This window comes from Talpa occidentalis, unplaced genomic scaffold (genome assembly GCF_014898055.3).
Source record: "Talpa occidentalis isolate TD23 unplaced genomic scaffold, MPIMG_talOcc4v2.1 talOcc4.9, whole genome shotgun sequence".
Taxonomy (NCBI): domain Eukaryota; kingdom Metazoa; phylum Chordata; class Mammalia; order Eulipotyphla; family Talpidae; genus Talpa; species Talpa occidentalis.
This window is the reverse complement of record NW_023605305.1, coordinates 31,630,533-31,653,410: the sequence shown is the minus strand read 5'-3', so window position 1 is coordinate 31,653,410 and position 22,878 is coordinate 31,630,533. Positions and strand designations below refer to the sequence as shown.

The following is a 22,878-nucleotide window of genomic DNA, read 5'->3' as shown; positions in this document are numbered from 1 at the left end:
GAAGTTCACACTAAAGGTATGGGAGTTGAACAGAAGGAGAAGAATCACTAGATTGGAATGGACCAAGCATGAGTTAACCAGCAAGATGAAATTCTTTTTTCTAGTTCCTAGAGAGCACTCATTTATGCTGGTATGCCTACCTTGGTATAGTTAATTCAGACTCTATTTTTCCCTGGAGGAAAACTACAATAAGATGCCCAGCAGCACTATGTCCATGTGCTAATACCAAAGCCGTTCGCATAACTGCCCGAGTTTTGCCAAGGAATTAGATGCTGCTGGAAAAATATACAGAGCTCCTATGTTTGCTATCCAAAGAGTTTCACAGTGTTGTGGGGTAAATGGCATCCCACTATTGACTAGACGTGTGCCAAATGGCTGGTTGGTACTCTTTATGCATACAAAGCAGGCTTGAGATGTATTCCTGCATATTTGAAGATTCTGTGGTTATGATGATCTGAAGTCACCACTAATTAATACAGTAGTTTTCTAAAATAATGAAGTTTTTCACTAACAGAACCTCTTAATCAAACTTAAAGTAAGGAACCAGCTTGAGGTAAAAGTACCTTTCTAACTAAAGATTTTTTTTTTGTTTTTTCTGTGAATATGTTCTAATTATAGAAAAGGCAAAGGGCTTTTCTAGATCTTATAATCGTTATTTCCTGTGTTGACTTTATATGCCTTTGTTAATAAATGACTTTCCAAATGTTAGAAAAATATCTTAAGGATTTTTTTTTTCATAAAGCACCCTTTGTATATTTGGACTTGAGAAAAGTTCTGCATTTCTAATGAACCATTTTAAAATTTGTAGAATTAAGAACTGAAATTAGGTTGCCATGTCAAAATCACCATGAAACTGATTTCATTCACCAGTGAATGTGATTTCCTATAAGCTAGCAATTCATTTCTTCTTTTAAGTTCCTGCTCTGCATCATTATTTTGTCCTTTGTTTTTCCTGGGTGTTTAATACTTCCAGATTCTATTTCAAAGCTAGTCTGTCCAAGCTCTAGCTTTTATTATCCAGCCCATTTGCTGCTGCTGAACGTGTGTGTGTGTGTGTGTGTGTGTGTGTGTGTGTATGTGTATGTGTGTGTAACAACATTGAATTCCTTTTAACTCTGACTAGGTATTGGATTCTGGGCATTTGTGAATAAAACTGTATACATTGTAACAAATACAGATCCATTCATTGTTGTTTTGTTAGTGCATTAACATTAACTATGAAGTGGACATATTTCCCAGACTTTCTAGATATTTATCTCATAACAGCAGCAAATCGTGATATAACAAGGGTTTAGACATCATCATTCGATGTTTCCTTGAATCCAAATTGAAGTAAAAATGGAATAAAAGACAACTTTATTTTTTCAAATCCCCTATCAGGAGAGAGTAATTAACTCAAAATCCACAATTAGCCTCACAGCAGTCCATATTAACCACTTGCAACCATCTCAGGTCTTCCAGAGGTGGCATAATTCTGAGATTATTTTGCACTTGAAACAGAGAGGCTTATAATAACTAGCTTGAAACACATTTAAGAATGTGAAGTTTTCCCTTTTTCTTTTTGTCTTAATGTCTGCCCTCATAATAATTTTCTGATTTACATGGGAAAGATAAAACAAGTATTAGAAGGAAATGCTTCTTTCTTATTAGAAAACTCTGTCTCTCTTTGGTAAATCCAGAAATAACTGCTTTGCTTTAGCGAAAAATTTCATTATTGAATTAGTTATTTGACACAAAAGAATCAACAAAATGAATCAAATATTCACGCTTGGGAGAGAACCATGAAGAAAACTTGAGGCCCACTCATCACCACTGCCTGCCGGTAAAGTATAATTACTGGCTCTTTCTTGTTTACCTTTTTGGTTTGGTTGTGTTTTAAAGGAAATGTTCAGTTGCAGAGCATTCCTGCATAATTCAGATACAGCACAAAGCTCGACCCTGGGAACCTTTTCTGAAGCTCTCTGAATGTTTTTTATGCAACCTGCTTTTACAGGTTTATATTACATTCTGTGACACTGTTTTTGTGGTTGAATTAGAAACTTTTTTTTTAAGTTAAACCTGTGATAAGTAATTGTCACAGTTAGCGCCCTGGTACAATGCTAATTTGAAGTGACATGTCCATACTGGCCCTCCGTAACATGAAGAAGCCTAACAGGTGTGAGGGGTGTGGCTTCCCATGGGTTCTGTTGAACTTCTAACCAGAGAAAAATAGCAGAAAAAGTGAAATGAACCTTGAATAAAGCTGTCAGCAGTAATTATCTCAGCAACACTTTGTGGGGAGATAAAATAAGCCCTGGTGCTTTTATAACCTGAACACACTGCACCCAAGATAGATTTTTACCCATTTAACATAAACTGCTGAATACCTTTCAAGAGATATTCCAAGATAGATTTTTACCCATTTAACATAAACTGCTGAATACCTTTCAAGAGATATTTTCATAGAGCCTAATTAAATAATAACAAAAACAACAATTATGAAATGTAAATTGTTGGAAGACATGCATTTGTTTTTATTTTACTACATGGTTTTTTATTTTGGTATCTGTTTTGGTAACAGGAAAAAAAATTTCCTTCTATTTTTGGTAAACTGCTATGGTATGAAATCTCAAGTTGGTTATACAGAATTGCATTATCCCCTAGGAAAGGGTGCCTTCACAATTGGAAAAATGGTTAGAGGTTTGAGTTTCAGTTACTTTGAGAGTGTTTAATGTATTGATCTAACCCATATGAAACAGGATAATATGTGCGAACAAGCTGAATAAACTATAAGTGATAATATAAATACTGCTGCATAGACTTCCTTGAAGAGTTATAAAAGCAATATATGTTCCTTGAGTGGAGTAGGACCCAGGGGAGATTTGATAGATCTTTTTCAGTCATTCTCCAAACACCATCATTGTCATTTTCTTTAACAGCAGTATTTCTAAAATATAATTTACTTACAAAATCATTCAAATGATGATTCTATTTGCCTGGCCTGAGAAGTATGGAAGTATAAAGTATGATTTTTCTTTACAAATGTCCAGACTATAAAGTGAACTGTGTAAAAATCATACGAGATTTTGCAACATAAATTGGTTTCTTTATTATTTTCAATGCCTTAAAATAGGGCTCTAATTTCAGGTAACCTAATGACATTAAGAGATTTTTAACATTTTTTCACAATTCAACATTACCATGTTCCTTTAACCAATAACTCATTGACTTAACAAGCTAACTAGGTTGATTTACATTTAAAGTGGAAGTGATGTATTTTTAAAAAAAGCTTAGGAATTGACATACGTTAGTCTTAACTTGGCTCTATTAACACTGTGACCTTGGGTGAAAAATATGAACCTCATTTTTCTTTCCTGTAGAATGGAACTGTGACATATTATGCCAGGTACATTCTCACTAAAGGGATAGCATGGATTAGGTGTAGTAAAGTAGATCTCACAGATTCTGCACTTTATTCACAAACCTATAGCCTAGAAAACCATTAACTTCATCAAAAACAGAAACTGTTTACCATTGGCACATCCCTAGCACTCAGCTGAATTCTTGGCATATCGTGGTTACTTAGCCATTATTAGTTAAGTGAATGAATAATACTTAAAACAAATTTAGTATTTTGTCTGTTCCCTACAGTTATACAGCAAAATTCTTGTCCTTAAGTTTATATGCATTACTAATATTCAAAAATACTAATTCTTTAAAAATTTTACTTTTTAATTCTCACAACAATTCCAATTCTCTGTAAGGCTTAGAAACCTTACAGGGGGGAAATTGAGGTTCTGAGCAAAAAGGAGAGTTGTCCAGAGTCACATAGCTATTAGCCCACAGAACCAAGATTTCAAACACTGCTGCTTTAGAATCCTAACTGATAATCACTCTGCTAGTTTATCTCTCCAAGGAGGTGTGCTGATACCTGATTACTAAATAAATTGCCTTACAGTGATACACTTTTTTTCCAGAAACTTCTTTGTCATAGGAGTAAATGATTCAGGAGTCATGATGGCACATGTTGAGGGGAGATTCCTTCCTATTTAGTGGGACATCACTTTGCCCCTCACCTAGAACAGCAGGTCCTCTTATTCATTGCACCCATGTTTCTGCCTCTCTTGAAACTACCTCCCTCTTGGTGAGAGCTATCACACAGGACAATGGTCTAGGCAGACTTCCACAGAAGTTGGATGACAGAATTTTGATCTCTATATACTTGGTTTCCTCCTCAGCTGGATCCAGTTCCTGGGCCAGATTTTTTTTTTTTTTTTTTTTTACAATTTTTCCTGAATTTTATTTGTCAGAACAAAAGCAGTCTCCAATTAGCTGAACTTTATTTTTTTTTTTTTTTACAATTTTTCCTGATTTTATTTGTCAGAACAAAAGCAGTCTCCCAATTAGCTGAACTTTATTTTTTTTTTTTTTTTTTATAATTTTATTGTTATATTCCCCATACAATTGCCGCCCCCCTTCTGACCCCAATCCCTCCCTCCGCCCCCGCCCCCTAAAAGTGTCTCTGGTTCATAGTTTTTTGTTGATTTTGATTTTCACTTTCTTATAGTTTTTCATTTTCCTGGTCCATTATTTAAGTTTTCTAGATTCCTGCTATGAGTGAGACCATCCGGTATTTTTCTTTTTCTTTTTGGCTTATTTCGCTGAGCATGATCCCTTCCAGCGCCATCCATGTTGCAGCAAATTGCATGTGTTTATCTTTTTTGAATGCTGAGTAATATTCCATGGTATATATGTACCACATCTTCTTGATCCAGTCATCTATTTTTGGGCATTTGGGTTGTTTCCAAAGCTTAGCTATTGTAAACAGTGCTGCTATAAACATAGGGGTGCAGGTGTTCTTTGGAATTGATGTTTCTGTGTCCTTTGGGTAAATACCTAGGAGTGAATTGCTGGGTCATATGGAAGCTCTATGTTTAGTAGGTCCAGAAATCTCCACACAGCTTTCCACAGTGGTTGGACCAGTTTGCACTCCCACCAACAGTGCAGAAGAGTTCCTTTTCTCCACACCCTCGCCAACATTTGTTGTTGCTAGTTTTTAATATGTGCCATTCTCACTGGTGTAAGATGGTATCTCATGGTAGTTTTGATTTGCATTTCCCTGATGACAAGTGATGTTGAACATTTTTTCATATGCCTGTTGGCCATTTGCATTTCCTCTTCAGAGAAGTTTCTTTTAAGCTCTTCTGCCCTTTTTTGACTGGATTATTTTCTTTGTTGTTGTTGAGTCTCATCAGCTCTTTGCAGATTTTTGTGATCAGTCCTTTATCATTAGTGTTGGGTGCAAAAATGTTCTCCCAGTTGGTGGGGTTTCTCTTTGTTTTTGTTATTGTCTCTTTTGCTGTGCAAAAGCTCTTTAATTTGATATAGTCTCCTGGGCCAGATTTTAATTCTTTAATGGACACCATGACCCACCCATGGAAGACCTATCTCTAAAATCCTCACTGCCACTTCTATTCAGGTCCCATGTGAGATTCTGGTCCTTCTCTCAGGAACTAGCTGACTAAAGGATATTTATTTTTGAAAGGTTTGTCCAGTGTCACTTGATATGACTGACTATCAAAAGGTATCAAGTGTTTTAGAAAACAAAAATTTTGAGATTTGGAGGTGATAGAAGGCTTTTGGGAGAAGATTGAGAGGAGTTTTAAAGTGTGTCCTTGCATTTTTTTCATACAATCCAAACATACATTTGAGGTAGAATATGGGTGTGAATGGAAAGAAAAATCCAGAGAAATTTAATGGCATGAACAAAACAAAAGGCATAGGCAAGTCCACGGTATATTTTTGGATTAATAAGCAAACAAAACTGCATACAGTGTAAAAAAGTAATAGGGATAATAGCTGGAAAGATGGGCCAGAGTGGGAAATGAGCTCAGAGTGGGAGAAAAGAAGGTGGAAATCACCTATTCCAGATTTTTAAAAAAATTTTATAGATTATAAAACTGAAAGAGTTAATTAAGGGCACACAATGAATAAGAAACAGATTTAGAATTTTAATCCTGATCCTTTTATCTATGTACAGCATTCTTTCATTGTGTTAGCCCACCATCGTTTTCATATGCATGGAATCATATCACAGGCATTGATGGGAGAAAGTCAGAAAAGAGCACCAAGCTGTCTTAGAAGCAACAGAACAGTGCTTACTTTGCTTTAATGGTGGTGACAAAAGAGAAGTAATTTATAGGCTCTTTAAATGTATTAAGCTGGAAATTCTGAGTAGGCTTAACTGTCTTCCTAAGTCACTGCAGCAAATTGCTACTTCCTCTGCCCCCAGTAGCCCGTTTTCCTAGCTCTTGATCCTTGTTAAGTTTATTCCAAAGGAATTGAATGGGAAACCTGAAGCAGGTTTCGCTTTTTTTAAATTGGGCATTTTAGTTTTTGGCTTTTCTCTACGATTTACATGTTTTTTTTTTTTTCCTACCACCACCATCCATTATAACCTTCTGACCCCTTCTCCCTTTTCTCTCCCTCTCTTCCTTTATTAGTGTCTACCAGTTTTTATAAGTATTTTGCTTTATTGAATCATCTGCTATGTAGATGTCCATTATTTGTCTTTGTCATTCTTACTTGCTCTACTAAGCGTGATTCGCTCAAGTGCCTCCCATTCTGTTACAAATGGCAACATTTAGTCTTCCCTGTATCTGAATAACATTGCATTGCATAGATATACCATATATTCTTAATTCCAGCCTCTACCAGTGGACACTTAGCTATTGTAAATAATGCTGCAATAAACATTGCAGAGCACATAATTTCTTAAATTGATGGTTTCATGTCCTTTGAATCAATGCCCAAGAGTGAGATTGTTTACCTACAAAGAAAATATTTTACTGAGTATTGGTCAACATCTTCTGGTTATCTTTGGTGTGGGAAAGATTGAGTAATATATTTGGTTGTTCTGTGTATGCTTTAGAACACTTACGAGTTAAGTAAAATGTAATTCGCAGAAAATGTTATAAACCAGTAAACCCTTACCTGATACCAATACTATCATCTAGGCTCAAATTCTTGAAGACAGATAACCTGGCATGTGTCTGAAAACGTCTATAGAAGACAGGTGTTTTTTGTTAAGTTGCCAAATTCATTAAGTCCACTATGCTCTGTACTTTTTCACTTACTATCATTTTAATGCTTCAACAAAGATAGCGCCCCATTTCTCAGATGAGGAAAATGAAGTCTTATTAGGTCAAACAACTTCCTTGGAAAATGTCATTAAATATTAAACCCAGGATCCAGATAATAGGAACTTAATAAATGTTTATTGAATGATTAAGTTGTAAATGCATAGTGACCAGCATATGGTTTATATAACTTATTCAGCAGCTCACTCTAAATTATGAAGTTCTGCCGTCAAGGTCAAGAGAAACCTGCATATGTCAGATTACTTTTTCACCCTTTCAAAGTCTGGTAGATTGGAAGCAATATATTTAATATGTCATTTTTCCCTCTTCTGCCCTCCACCAGAGGGTGCTCATAAGCAATTAAATGACAAAGCAGAGTCAGAACTAAGAAAAAGTGGCATTTCATTCACAACATGGATTGTTGGCCTCCTTGCAAAAGAGTTTATTTTCAAACAGAATTCTTTATTCAACTGAAATTCTTTCTTTTTTAAAACTTGACTTGAATATTACAGTTTGTCTATCTACCTGAGCTAGTATCATTAAATAGCTAAACCTGATCATTCTCATACAGGCGTATAAGAGAATATACAACTAGACAGTAAAGTGGGGGCAGGCACATTTGACACTATTTTCACATATATTTACTATTTTTTTTAAAAATTTGAGATAATTAAGCCAAGCTAGTTATTATTAGTATTTTGCAACTAACTATAGAATTTTTGAAGAATTTTATTAACATTATTTAGTAGAAAGACCTAGGTTAAAAATTAAGAGTGCATGCTTTTGCTGTCATTGAGCTGATGTGTAACTTGGGGAAGACAACTTTATCTCTCTACATCTCAGCTTTTCCCCCTGTTAAAGGGAGGATTAGACTAGATCGTCTTGTGAAGTGAATCTTGGTCTCATTTGTAATGTCTTGGGAATGGTGGGGCTACTGACAGAAGAATTTTAAGTGTTGGATGCTGATAAACTTCTCTCTGGAAATTCTTATTACTGGCTTAGAATGGAGCAGGTGATACTTGAAGAGGAAGGTACAGCAGCAGCACTTAACTCAGCTAAGGCTTCAAGATTATGGTCCACTGGTTGGGATATCAGTAGTTGATGAATTCTAAGAATGCTTCCAACTCTAATACCTATGAGTATAAAATAAAATTATTTATAGCAGCCATTCTTGTTTCTTCAAACTCTGGTTGCTGGTTGGTAGTGTTCATGTTCATGCATATAGCAAAAAGTCTCAGAATTTGTTACTGTTGGTGTTTATTTCATTAAACTATTCCAACTTGCCAAATCAATTGAGGACTATAACACAGCAAGGCCAGGCAGAGAACACAATGTTTGAGCTATTTACACAGGAGTTTTGTAGATAATTGATCTTGACCTGCACATCTCTTATAATATTCCATTGGTTCCACATTATTAGTCACTTCCTTTTTTAACAGTGTGCTTTTTTATGAGGTGACTAAACTGCTATTTAACCCTGCTACAAGAATGTGGCACTGGGCTAGTCCAGACAAGTGGATGTGCACTTGGTAACTAACGTTCTTAATAAGCTTGCTTCAACCTGCCACAAATTAAAGCTCTGTGACTTTTCTAGCACATAAGTGATTTAAAAAAAAAAAAAAAAGAAAGAAACTTGGATTTGAATAAATAAGCTTTTTGGATTTGCTCTCTGCTTGGCAGTAAATGAAACCAGCCTCATGATTCAGTTTTGCTTAAAACTACCTTAATAATCTGTCTAGCTGAACAGTGAGCATCTGAACATTTAAAAGGAGTGATCCAGCAGTCATATTCAGGATTCCTTACTCATAAAAGGCTTTGCGTCAGTCAAAAATGTGATGTCGTTGAAAACTCCATAGTCTTTGCAATCAGATCTGGTTTGCCACTTAGTAGTTGATTGATCTTGAACAAGTTATTTTTCCTTTCTAAAGCTGTTTTGTAATCTGTACCACCAGGATAATCTTTAATTTTCAGTATTGTCATGTATGGTAGTCTTACAGTAAGCACTTAATATATAGTGCCTGACAAATTGATGGTATCCAGGACTATAAGACAACATATGGTAGGACTTGCTTGTTGTTTGATTGAACTCTTTTCAAATGATTCTAAGATAAAGCTGCCTGAGTTTCAATTTGACTCACTACTCTATGCCTGTGTGACCAAGGGGAGTTTCTTAGTATCCTCATCTTTAAAATGGGGTTGTATGCCAAACACGTTCTATGAAGCCAACATTACACTAATACCAAAACCGAACAAGGACAACACAAAAAGGGAAAACTACAGGCCACTCTCCCTAATGAACACTGATGCAAAAATCCTCAATAAAATTTTAGCTATCAGAATCCAACAATGTATCCATAAGATAATTCACCACGACCAAGTAGGATTCATGCCAGGGACACAAGGATGGTTCAACATCCAAAAATCAATCAATGTTATCCAACACATCAACAAAAAGAAATATAAAACCATATGATAATATCAATTGATGCTCAGAGAGCTTTCGACAAAGTGCAACACCCATTCATGATAAAAGCCCTTGAAATTCTTGGGATACAAGGAACATACCTCAACATCATAAAGGCCATATATGACAAGCCAACAGCCAGTATCATTATCAATGGTGAAAAGCTGAAAGCATTTCCATTAAGGTCTGGAACAAGACAAGGATGTCCACTCTCACCACTGCTTTTCAATATAATACTGGAAGTCCTAGCCAGAGCAATAAGACAAGAGAAAGACATACAAGGAATCCAAATAGGAAAAGAAGAAGCCAAACTATCACTATTTGCAGATGATATCATAATATACACAGAGAACCCCAAACACTCCACAGAAAAATTAATTCAACTCATCAATCAGTTCAGTAAAGTGGCAGGATACAAAATCAACACGCAAAAGTCAGTAGCCTTCCTATACACAAACAATAAATCTGAAGAAGAAGAAATAAAAAAAACCATCCCTTTTATTATCAAAACAAAAAAAATCAAATACTTGGGAATAAATCTAACAAAAGAGGTATAGGACCTATACAGAGAAAACTATAAAACACTGTTAAAAGAAATAGAAGAAGACACAAAGAAATGGAACGACATCCTCTGCTCATGAATTGGAAGAATAAACATTATTAAAATGGCCATCCTACCAAAAGCAATATGCAGATTCAATGCTATTCCAATAAAAATTTCAATGTCATTCTTCAAAGAAATAGAACAATTATTGATGAAATTCATATGGAATCACAAAAAACCCCGAATAGCCAAAGCTCTCCTGAAAAAAAAAAAAAAGGGAATGGAGGCATCACACTCCCAGACTTCAAACTATACTGCAAAGCCATAATCAATCAAAACTGCATGGTATTGGAACAAGAACAGGCACACAGACCAATGAAATCTAATAGAAAACCCAGAAATAAACCTACAGATTTATGGTCAACTAATCTTTGACAAAGGAGCAAAGACTATGCATTGGAGCAAAGAAAGTTTGTTCAATAAATGGTGCTGGGAAAACTGGGTCGCTACATGCAAAAGAATGAAGCTTGACCACTACCTCACACCATACACAAAAATCAACTCAAAATGGATTAAAGAACTAGACATAAGACCTGAAACCATAAAATACATAGAAGGAAATATAGCGAAATACTACGTGATATGCACATCAAAGACAAGCAGTGATAGTGAAGGCAAAGATAAACAGCTGGTACTACATCAAATTAAAGAGCTTCTACACAGCAAAAGAGACAATAACAAAAACAAAGAGAAACCCCACCAACTGGGAGAACATTTTTGCACACAACACTAATGACAAAGGACGGATCACAAAAATCTACAAAGAGCTGATGAGACTCAACAACAACAAAGAAAATAATTCCTGTCAAAAAATGGGCAGAAGAGCTAAAAAGAAACTTCTCTGAAGAGGAAATACAAATGGCCAACAGGCATATGAAAAAATGTTCAACATCACTTGTAATCAGGGAAATGCAAATCAAAACGACCATGAGATACCATCTTACACCAGTGAGAATGGCACATATTAAAAAAACTAGCAACAACAAATGTTGGCGAGGATGTGGAGAAAAAGGAACTCTCCTGCATTGTTGGTGGGAGTTCAAACTGGTTCAACCACTATGGAGAGCTGTGTGGAGATTTCTGGACCTACTAAACATAGAGCTTCCATATGATCCAGCAATTCCACTCCTAGGTATTTACCCAAAGGACACAGAAACATCAATTCCAAAGAGCACCTGCACCCCTATGTTTATAGCAGCACTGTTTACAATAGCTAAGCTTTGGAAATAACCCAAATGCCCAAAAATAGATGACTGGATCAAGAAGATGTGGTACATATATACCATGGAATATTACTCAGCATTCAAAAAAGATAAACACATGCAATTTGCAGCAACATGGATGGCGCTAGAAGGGATCATGCTCAGTGAAATAAGCCAGAAAGAAAAAGAAAAATACCAGATGGTCTCACTCATAGCAGGAATCTAGAAAACTTAAATAAGGGACCAGGAAAATGAATAACTATAAGAAAGTGAAAATCAAAATCAACAAAAAACTATGAACCAGAGATACTCTATGGGGGGTGGGGAAGGGAGGGATTGGGGTCAAAATAAAGGGGTTGCAATTGTATGGGGAATATAAAAATAAAATTCATTTAAAAAAAATAAATAAAATGGGATTATAGTGATACTAATACTTATCTATGTGGTTAATCTGAGAATTAAGTGAGGTAATGCATATAAAGCACTTCACATAATATCAGTATATATTAAACTTTCAATAACAGCAATTATTAAAATAATTTTAAAACTGCTGAGTGGTTTTATGGTTTTTTATTATTTAAAAACATATCAAATTGTCACTTCAAAGTATGCATAATTTATTGTGAGTCAATTATATTTCAAAAAAGCAGTGATCTGTGCTGTATTTATGTAATATATGTGTAACCTTCATATTGTGTTGCTTGTATTCTATAATACTAGTAGCCTGTTGCATTCACAAACCTGCATGGAATTAATTGTGCTGCTGCCTTGTAAAGATGATAAAAATGTATATATACAAGATGATAAAACATGGTAAAAAAAAACTGGAAATATGTTACTTTTTAAAACTCCTGTATTAATGTTCTTTTTCTAACACAAGAAAATTGTATTTTACAAACTGAATTTTTTAAAGATACAAATAGTTAGGTTGTAATACTAAGTGTGTAACAAATAGGCAGAAAATCTTGCGGATGTTTTAATGGAATCTTCTTAGTGTTGTATTGCAGTCATACTACATTAGACCTGGAAGGAATCTGAGAAGTCTTACAAAAGGGAGTATTAAGGTTTCTGTGACTGACTCAAGATGCCATAATTCAGTCTCCTAACTTCCAGTCCAATACTCTTTTAAACTGTTTTAGTCTTTGTCATCAACAATGAGGTAGGAAGATTGGCTGCAAGTATGTACTTGGGAGAGATGTAAAATCTGGTTACAAACAGCAAATGTTGGCTATAGTGTGGAGTAAAAAGAACACTCTTCTACTGTTGGTAGGTCCAGTTCCTATGGGAAACAATATGGAGGTTCCTCAAAATATTAAAATAGATACACCATATGATCCAGCAATTGCACTCCTTGTTATTTATCCAGAGAATGCAAAAACACTAATTCAAAAGCACATATGCACTCCTATGTTCATTGCACCTCTATTTACATTAGCCAATTTGTGGAAACAACCTAAGTATCCAACAACACATGAGTAGATTAAGAAGAGATATCTATCTATCTATCTATCTATCTATCTATCTATCTATCTAGATATAGATATACAAAATGGAGTGCTACTCAACTATAAAAAGATGAAATCTTGCCATTTGTGATGACAACATGGATAGAACTGGAGGAGATTATGCTAAGTGAAATAAGTCAGAATGAGAAAGACAAATACCAGATGATTTCACTCATATGGGAAATATAAAGAAACAAAACAAAGGAAAGACAGAGCTAAACCAAGACAAGCCCTAGAAATATGTCTGCAGAATTGTGGCTACTAGACAGATAGGGTGCAAGTGGGAACAAAAGGCAGAGGGGGCCATAAGGTCTATTTATATTGGAGAATTATGGGTGCTTTTGGGTGGTGAGTGTGGCATGGCAACATACATCTAAAGAGGTGAGAGCCTGTTCCCCTAAATTATATACAGTGTTGTAAACCAAGTTGCCTCAGATGAAATAAATAAATAAATACAATTTGATTACAAAATAAAAAATACTTTCAAGAACTAATTTATATTTTTAAAGAAAGCATTATTTAAAGGGCCTTATAAACATCCTGAGGACCACGCCTAAAATAATAACATTGCGTTAATGATTTATCAATAATAACTAGTGGTCAATTATGATAATTTATAGTTGTCTTTAGCACATTGTCTAAATGTACTTCATTTTAATTTATTTTTAAGAAGAGCATTGCTTGCTTTCTTAGTTATATGAGATGAAACATCTATACACATTGCATAGTTCAGTAATTTACAATTTCTTCGTCTCAGGATCCTTTTCGTTATTTTTTTTAATCATTAAAAGCCTCAAAGAATTTTTGTTTATGTGTGTTATACATTGGAATTTGTAATATTCAAAATATTGAGAAAAATTAAACGTTTATTTACAATAAAAATAATTCATTACATTAAGAATAAAAGCATTCTTTATGAAAAGTAATTGTGTTACCAAAAAACAAAATTATTGAGCAGAGTGACATATTATACTCTTGCAAATCACCTTAATATTTTGCTTAATAGAAGACAACTGGATTCTCATATCTTCTGCATTTAGCCCATTGTGATATATTGTTTTGGTTCAAATATAGGGAGTAAATCTGACCTCACACAGATCTATATTTAGAAAAGGGAGGAATATTTTAAAATATTACTTTGCAAATAATTATGTATTTTTTTATACAAAACCAAAACTTGACAAGTTCTAGTTTTCTAAAAGTTAATTTTATGTGGAATGTAGAGCTATATCATTGTAGTTTTTGTTACAGTCAGTGCCATTGATCAGTATCATACTTTCAATGAATCCTTTACCTGTGCATAATTTTATAGCTTTGAATATTCATTGTTCATTTGGAAAATATTGATCCTCTGAATTATGAAGATTTTTTTAATGTTGACAGATTTCATTACATCACATCAAAAAACCTAATCTGTTAATATACCATCTCATCAGAAAAGTATTTTAGGCATTGGGAAGTTGTCCACAACTCATGATGGCTTCTATTTTCCAAAATTTTAATTTGTACTTGAAAACTCAAATTTTGTGATCTGCAATTCATACTTGAAGTAATGGTTGTTTTACTCATTTTGGAGGAAAATCATCAAATACCTACATTGAAATGACCATAGGTTTACCTGCCAATTGTTTACCTTATATAGTGTTCCATAATTTGGTATATACAGGTGTTGATTTATATAACACTGTACACCTGAAACCTATGTACTGTTTTAAACCAATGTTACTTCAATAAAATATTTAAAAATTAATATTTTTAAAAGAAATAGAATTCTATGAAAAAAGTTGGTTCAGTATACAACTGAAACAATTACACAAAAGCTTTTTTACTCATCACACTATGTAGGGAGAGTGCTTTATATGTACTTCACACTTGTCACATAGAATATTAAAAGATATGTACTCAGGAGTCAAGTTTAATTAAAAATATTAATTTTCCTGATTCAATAGGGACATTCTTAAGTGCAACTGGTGATTACATGGCACTGGAAACCTTAGCACACTTTGGTGCCACTATCTTGATTTGTGCTAAGATACCAACAGTTTTACCCACTATGCTCTTTCATCATCAGTATAAAACTAGTGGAAAGATCAGATGCAAATATTTTGACTTTATGGAACCCTTGAAAGCATTGCAAGAATCCTGACCATATTTTGAGAATCTTTGGCATAGTTAATATGTTCCTAAGAAAATTCTAAATACCTCCTATAACAAGAAAAGAAAAAACTTCAAATAGATTTTAAGAGTATTCATTAATTGATGGACTGTCTACTGTGTGGCAAATGTATTCTTGTTTAATCCATATTCACAGAAAGCCTGTTTGGAATGATGATATTATTTTTATTAAAAAAAAAACAGGTTTGTGATATAAAATATTGATTAAATAGTACAACAGTGAGTAGTAAGTGAATTTGGACTCAGGACACACATTCATTGAACTAAATTCAGTTCAATGAAAGTTCAGTTAAATGAATGATTAATTCAATGACTATGAACTCACATTCATTGTGGATGGGAATACAAAATGGTACAGCCACTTTGGAAGACATGTTGGTGGTTTCTTACAAAACTGAACATACCCTGCGTCTCCCCTGGTGGTGCAGCAGTTGAGCGCTGGGCTGTGAAGCTGCCGGCAGCCTCTGCAGCACCGGTTTGATCCCCGGCCGCCAGCGAGGGTCCCACATGGTGCGACAGACCTCTCCTGCCGTGCCCGCTGCTCTCCTCAGCAGTGTACTTCATCACTCTGCTTATTCTGTTCCCCGCTCTGGCTCTGGTGAATTCTCTCACCCTCCTGCGCTTCTGACTGTACCCAGTGCTTGTATAAATAAATAAAGAAATCTTTAAAAAATATAAATAAATGGGTATTATTTAAAAAAAAAAAGCTGAACATACCCTTACCGTATCATTTTAGCAGTTGTACTCCTTATCCAAAGGAGTTGAAAACTATGTCCACACAAATGTTTATGGGAGCTTTATTCATAATTGCCATAAACTGGAATCAACTGATATGTCCTTCAGTAGATGAATAAGTAAAGTGTGGTATATCCAGACTGTGAAATATGATTCAGTGCTGAAAAAGAAACGAGCTCTCAAACCATGAGAAGCCGTAGATGAACTTTCGATGCTTATTACTAACTGAAAGACATCAATTTGAAAACATTACACACTGTAAGATTCTGATTCTGATTTTATAGGAAAAGCTAAACTATAGAAACAGCTTTAAAAAAAAAAGCCCGTTATTGCCAGGAGCGGGAAGTGAGGGAACCTATAGGCAGAATTCAGAGAATTTTTAGGGCAGTGAAAATCCTCTTATATATTTGCAATGATGGATAAATGCCATTATTCTTTTTTCCAAGCACACAGAATATACAGTGCCAAGAGTGAAAGTTAACATGAACTGTGGATTTTGGGTAATCATGTGTCAGTTTAGGTTCATCCTTTGTAAGAACCACTTTAGTGAGTGATATTTGTAAAGGAGACTATACATTTGTGGAGGTAGGAAGTATAGGTGAAATCTCTATACTTTCCTCTCAATTTTGGTGTAAACTTACAATTACATTTTAAAATGTAGTGTTCACATATATACATATGTGCCTAGTATCTAGAGAGCAGGTAACACAGAAACATAATATATGTGTGTATGTGTATTTTATATATATTATATATTTTTATTTTTATTTGTTTTCTTATGCTATTGTTGAATGTTATAGGGTGTTTTGTAGTATTAGCCAGTGAGATTTTAGGCACAAAAATTCTCTTTCTGGGGCCTCCCTCATGGCACAAGGCAACCCTCTTCAGCTATGAAATCAAACCAACTGTAATCCTAATCTTTTTCTTGCAAAATAAATATCTTAATGATAAAAGGCCTGATCCTTTACAATTACCTAACCATTTCGTTTCATATCCATTATCCCATTGGATCTTTATACCAACTCTGTGAGGGAGATAAAACAAATTCTATTACTCTATTTTGTAAACTAAGGACAGATTGTATTGCATCATTTTCCAGGAAAAGAAATTGAAACACAGATATTCTAAACGATTTTGCTCTTGGTCAATGGGCAGTTGAGTGAATTAGCCAGCTAGGAACTTCAGCCTTCTAACTTCACAACTTTTATATAAGTTTAGGTTATAAGTTCCAGAAAACAATTGCTTTAATTCTAACTTCTGAGTTACTACTCTCTGAGTTACTACTGCTCCTCTGAGCCATTCTTGCTCTACTGGAAACTTCCTGGTGGAGACATAATCCCATCTTTAATTAATGTGACACTTGACTCCAAAAATCCTGACACCTAATTTCCTCAGTGCATTGTGATTAGTAGGATCTGAAATAGAGTGGAGCAGAAGCTGTGGACTAAAGAGGCCAGTCCATTAGTAATGCCATGTCCAAAGTGAACACTTTTCTCCATCTCCTCCTAAAATATCTCCTCTTTTACACATGACTGCTCTGCATGCAAAGGTAGTCACCATGGAAGTTAGTCACCATTTCTTTTATAAAAATAATGGTTATTGGAATAATAACTCTTCTGCCTATTTCAATATACTTGAAAGCCATCCTTTACTTACCTTTTAACCCTTCCAAAAGTCCAATTGAGGTAGTTAGGGCAGGGATTACTCACCTCAATTAATAAATGAAGAAACCCTGGCTCAGAATAGAGAAATGACTTTCCCAAGATCAGGAGGCTAGGCAGTACTTTAATTGAGATTTTTCTGGTTCCTGGTCCAGGTCTCTTTCCATTACACTACACTGCTTCTGATTGTCAGTGACATTTACCATCATTACTATTTCATTACCAGAGGATTTCAAGGTGGGGGAGGAGGTCTTTTTTTCAAATGAAAAATATTGTGAACATAACATGGCTTGAAATTTAGCCTGCGCTTCTTGTCTATCTTAGCTTTTATATGTATTGAAATGACAGAAGTTGAGCTAATTGTGACAGTTGTGTTGATGAATATGAATGTATAGAAATGGAGGAACTGATGCTGTTTTGCTTTTATTTATATATTTTTATTACTCAGGTCTTCTAGTATTTATAAAATAACAATGCCAAAATATCTAGATGCAAAAGTAAACAAAAACGTCCAGCCAGACTAAAGGAAGAATAACAGTAATCAACACATATGGTTTTTATCAATGTAGTCTATGTGACAGCATATTCCTCACATGATTGAAAGTACCTGGATATTTATGTGACATTTGCATTTTCCATCTCAATATTTGTCTTCAGATAATTATGCTGGTTTTAACACTACTTGGAATTGTAGCTATAACTAACCCACTGTGTGTCTTTAACTAGTCTCTATGAATTTACAGATATTTGCGTTTCCTCATATATCATTTAATTGACATCATCCCAAATGTTACCAATAGATGCTTTCATTGTGCTAGTGGAGACCCTATTTCATTTCTAATAATAAAATAAATTTCATTTTATGTCATCATTCAGTTAAATACACCTATGTGTCATTTCTTGAATATGAAAGAATACCTTTTGGCTATTTAATACTGTTTCAGTTCTTCTATATAGATAAAAGAGGTATATTTGCCCAAATTTATTTTAAACCTCAAATAATTATTTACTATCTGATCCACTATAAACTTAAGTAAATAAATACTGCTTTAGTTGTTTTGACTAAACTAGGCAGAATATTTGGGCATTGTTTCAGATCATAATGGTGATAAAAACAATAAACTTATTGTCTGTGTGCCAGACATTGTGTTAGGTGCTCTACATATATTATAGATTTGTAAATGTAAAACTGATATGAGATAGTGGGTTGATATTGATTAAATCGTTAGGAAATTGTTATCATATGTAGAATTTTTCTTAATACTTTAGCAAGCATTCTTCTAGGTATCCTGGAAATGTTTATAGAGTATAGTTCTGGGAATTTGAAAACTGAAGTATTATTCTACTAATCAGAAAAGTAACAGACACATGCTGGGAGGGGGCAGGAGAGAATGTATATGATTAGCTTTATTTCAGAATTGTTACATTTTCCTAAAACCTTAGTCTGTGGTCTAATTAGAAATAACCTTGTATAATATAACATTCCATTTATGGAAAATTTTTCAAAACTTTCCTTATAATGTACCTGAACTAATTGAGTGAGGTTTCTAATCTAACTTCAGAAATAATAGAAAATATCCAAAAAGGAAAATCGTTTTGTGAAACATGGCCCAGTTTTGTTTACTAATGATGGATTTTGCTTTTGGCAGATGTGTCTTGCTGAATCAGGGCTCTCTTATCCTTGTCATCGACTTACAGTGGGAAGAAGAGCTTCACCTGCACAGACCCGGGAGCAGTCTGAAGAGGTAAGCCTATTTGCCAGCTTTTCAGAAGGCCTATCCTCCACCCACCTGCCCACTTCCTATTTTTTTTTAATCTGCCACAGCAATGAATAGATAAAGTTAATGTAGCGTGAATAGAGCCTGAGTAAATTCTTGGAGGCAGAAACTTTCCATGCAAGGTTATTACTAATGTGCTCCTTCTTGTTCTGTAAGTTTCATGTTTCAACAGACAGAATTGGGGTGGATTGGTTGAATTTTTACTTAGAACTGTCAGGTTAACAAAGGAGTTTTCTTTGTTGCCAACTGCATAGTTGAGTAAGTTTATTAGGATTGATCCTGAAGGTACTTTAATTCCTTCAGTTGGAATACCATCTATGAGCGAGCATTAACACTAGGTACCAAAGATGAATAACAGTGTTTCAAAGAGCAGGATGCTCAGAGTCAAGGGAATACATTAGTAAACTAATAATATTGGCATAATGTAATAAAGGCAGTGATCGTGCACACAGGGCACTATAGAAACAAAGATGAGGGGCAGATAAAATTGAGTATGTTTGTGTGTATGATATGCCTGTATATGTCTTTGTGGTTCTGAATGATGCTAAAAGGCAATATCTTTTCCATGGCTACAAATAGCACTCTGTGCTCTCAACTGTGACCTTGGTTCTAGGAGAATGGATAGAGAGCCTGGAAAAAACAATTTACCTGTTTCAAAAGTATTTATTGAGCCTGGCTATGTGCTAAGGAAAAGTGGGTACAATGAAGGTCAAACTACATGGCCCAAAAAACTTTATTTATACCAGCGTTTTTCATACCTGTACCCATGATTCAAGTATTCAGAAGCTTCAGCTGGTCTATGAAAGTATTTCCCACTTGCATCCTATACAAAATATGGTTGTACATTTTTATTAAAATTGCTTGTATATTTTGCACAGTCTTTATGGAAGCTGTGGCAGGACCACTCCAGCCATCCTCTGAATACGTATTTAAATGAATATCATTTAAATGAAAGAGAAGTGGGACTGCATAAGTGAAGTTCTAATACATGATCATACTGTAAAATGATAATTTTTTACTCTGGTTTTCAGTATTTTTTAGAAAAACACCATAAAAGGAAGCTTTTTCCCCTACTACAAATACTACTGTACAGTTTTCTTGAATCTCTAAAAAATGTTAATTTCCCTTGAAGAATCCATACTGTTTTTTTTTAATATTTTATCTAACTTGTTCTTATCAAAGAAAAATGGTATTTTCACTACTTTGCAGAAATTGCCATAAATAATTTATTGAGATATTTCTTTTTAGTATAGAGTATATTTTTAATGACTAAAGTAAGTTTCCTTCAACTCTTTTTTTTTTTTTTTGGTGGGACCCTCGCCACCAGCTGGGGAACGAACCGGAGCTGCAGAGGCTGCAGGCAGCCTCTCAGCCCAGCGCTCAACCGCTGCGCCACCAGGGGAGGCCCTGCTTCAACTCTTTAATGGATAAATCCACTAACATCAGAAGCTGGCCAACTTGACTCACCCAGAATTCTTAATTATTCTATACTGTGCACTGAAAAATAGATACCTGTTTCACTTCATTTTATTTCCTTTTCTCACTGTCATAATGGCATGTTATATCTGGGTATCCCTTCAGCAGAAAAAAGTCAGTGCCAGACAGTGATTAGTGTCTATAAGGCTGGCACATTCTTTAGGTTGATCAGAAGTAAACCAGCTACAGTCTCCATAATATCTTGAAATCTGATTATCTAAGATGAGTCCATTATTTTTTTCTTCCCTGAGTAACTATCAATACTACCTCCTCCAGGAGGACTGGTGAGAAATAGAAAAGAAGCTGTGACTTGGTTTTTATGTTGTCAAAGAATTGTAAAACCCGAAGGGATTTTTATTTGATTTCCACTTTTCCCTTCCTTACTCATTTAAATATTTATTTATTTATTTATTTATTTATTTAAATAATAAATTTTATTTTTATATTCTCCCATACAACTGCACATGCCCCATTCTGACCCCAATCCCTCCCCTCCCGGCCCCCACCCCCCAAAAAGTGTCTCTGGTTCATAGTTTTTTGTTGATTTTGATTTTCACTTTCTTATAGTTATTCATTTTCCTGATCCCTTATTTAAGTTTTCTAGATTCTTGCTATGAGTGAGACCATCTGGTATTTTTCTTTTTCTTTTTGGCTTATTTCGCTGAGCATGATCCCTTCCAACGCCATCCATGTTGCTGCAAATTGCATGTGTTTATCTTTTTTGAATGCTGAGTAATATTCCATGGTATATATGTACCACATCTTCTTGATCCAGTCATCTAACATTTGAATATTTATTTAATGTCATCTCGGTACCAAACATTAGGACCATGGTCTGTATATTGAATGTGCTTACTCAAAATATCCACTCAAAATGTACCCGTGTCTTATCTCCAATGACAAGATTCTGTCCTCATAAGGCAACCAGTTCATTGTCGGGCTGCTCTATTAATATCTTCCTTATATTAGACTGAAATTTTAGCTTTTCCCAGTTGTTCTGAAGCTTTCTTTAATTTAACTCTTCTACATGAATTTTATATTTCAAGGCAGTTAGTATTTTGCTTTTGACTATCTTAAGCCTTTAGTTAGAAAAGAGATTTTGATATCAGTAATTAAACTCCAGTTTTGAATTTTATAGTTAATAATTATGTATCCTTTAGGCTGGGAAATTTTTGTTTCTTACATCTTCCTTCTGGCTCTGCAAATATATTTTCTTTATAATTCCATGCTTTCTCTTTCCTTCCCAATCTCCCCTTCTTCTGAATCTCCTTTTAAATATCTTCCTGTATGTCCCAGTACCTGATTAAGTATCTGTCTCTCTTCCTCCAAGCTGCTGGGCTGAGACAGTGGAGAAGGAGGGTTACCCCAAGAATGACAAAAAATAAAGTTCAAATATAGTTAGTGTTAAAAGTATTAATTTATAACATTTTTTAAAGATTTATTTATACATACAAGAACTGGGGTACAGGCCAGAGTTGGGAGGGGGTGAGAGGATTCACCAGAGACAGAGTGGGGAATGGAACAGGCAGACTGACTGAAATACACTGCTAAGGTGAGCAGCGGGCAAGACAGGAGAGGTCTGCTATGCCATGTGGGTTACTCCCTGGCCAGGGATTGAACTTGTGCTGCAGTGGTTGTGGATAGCTTCATAGGCTGTGTCTTAACCTTTGAGCCACCGGGGCGGGGGGTTGGGGGAGGGCCCATTAATTTATAACTTAAGGGCATATCTGTTTAATACTCTATGCTAGTTACATAATATAAACTGATAATTTCATAATGTACAATAAATGAGAAAATTGAGGCAAACACAAGATACTATGGAAGTAAAAATATGGGGCCATGGGTAACTTTTTAGAATGTTGCAGGCAAAAACCTTGTCTGCTTTGTCAACCTCTGTAGACCTAACACCTAGCATAGTGCCTAGCACATGCCTGCCACTGAATAAATATTTGTGAGTGACTATTAAAAAAGCAGGAAGAAGGAGGAGTTGAAAGCAAAATCCAATTACAAAGAATGAGTCAGAGTCAACCAAATGAAGAAACATGGAAATGATATTTCATTCAGAGAAAACAGAATGATCTGATGTATTGTATGGGGAAAGATGAGTATAGTTTGATGTTTCTGCAAAAATGAAGTGGTAGGTCTGTGAGTCAAGTTTGG

At 34.8% G+C, this 22,878-nt stretch overlaps 1 protein-coding gene across 1 annotated transcript in view; it reads left to right on the top strand.

The window, feature by feature from the left end:
• The window catches only part of FAF1 (Fas associated factor 1), a 325,035-nt gene that overhangs the window by 184,799 nt on the left and 117,358 nt on the right, over positions 1-22,878 (top strand). Inside the window, exon 9 of the mRNA XM_037499959.2 lies at positions 19,114-19,209. Coding sequence (XP_037355856.1) covers positions 19,114-19,209 — 96 coding nt within the window. The remainder of the gene's footprint in view (positions 1-19,113; positions 19,210-22,878) is intronic.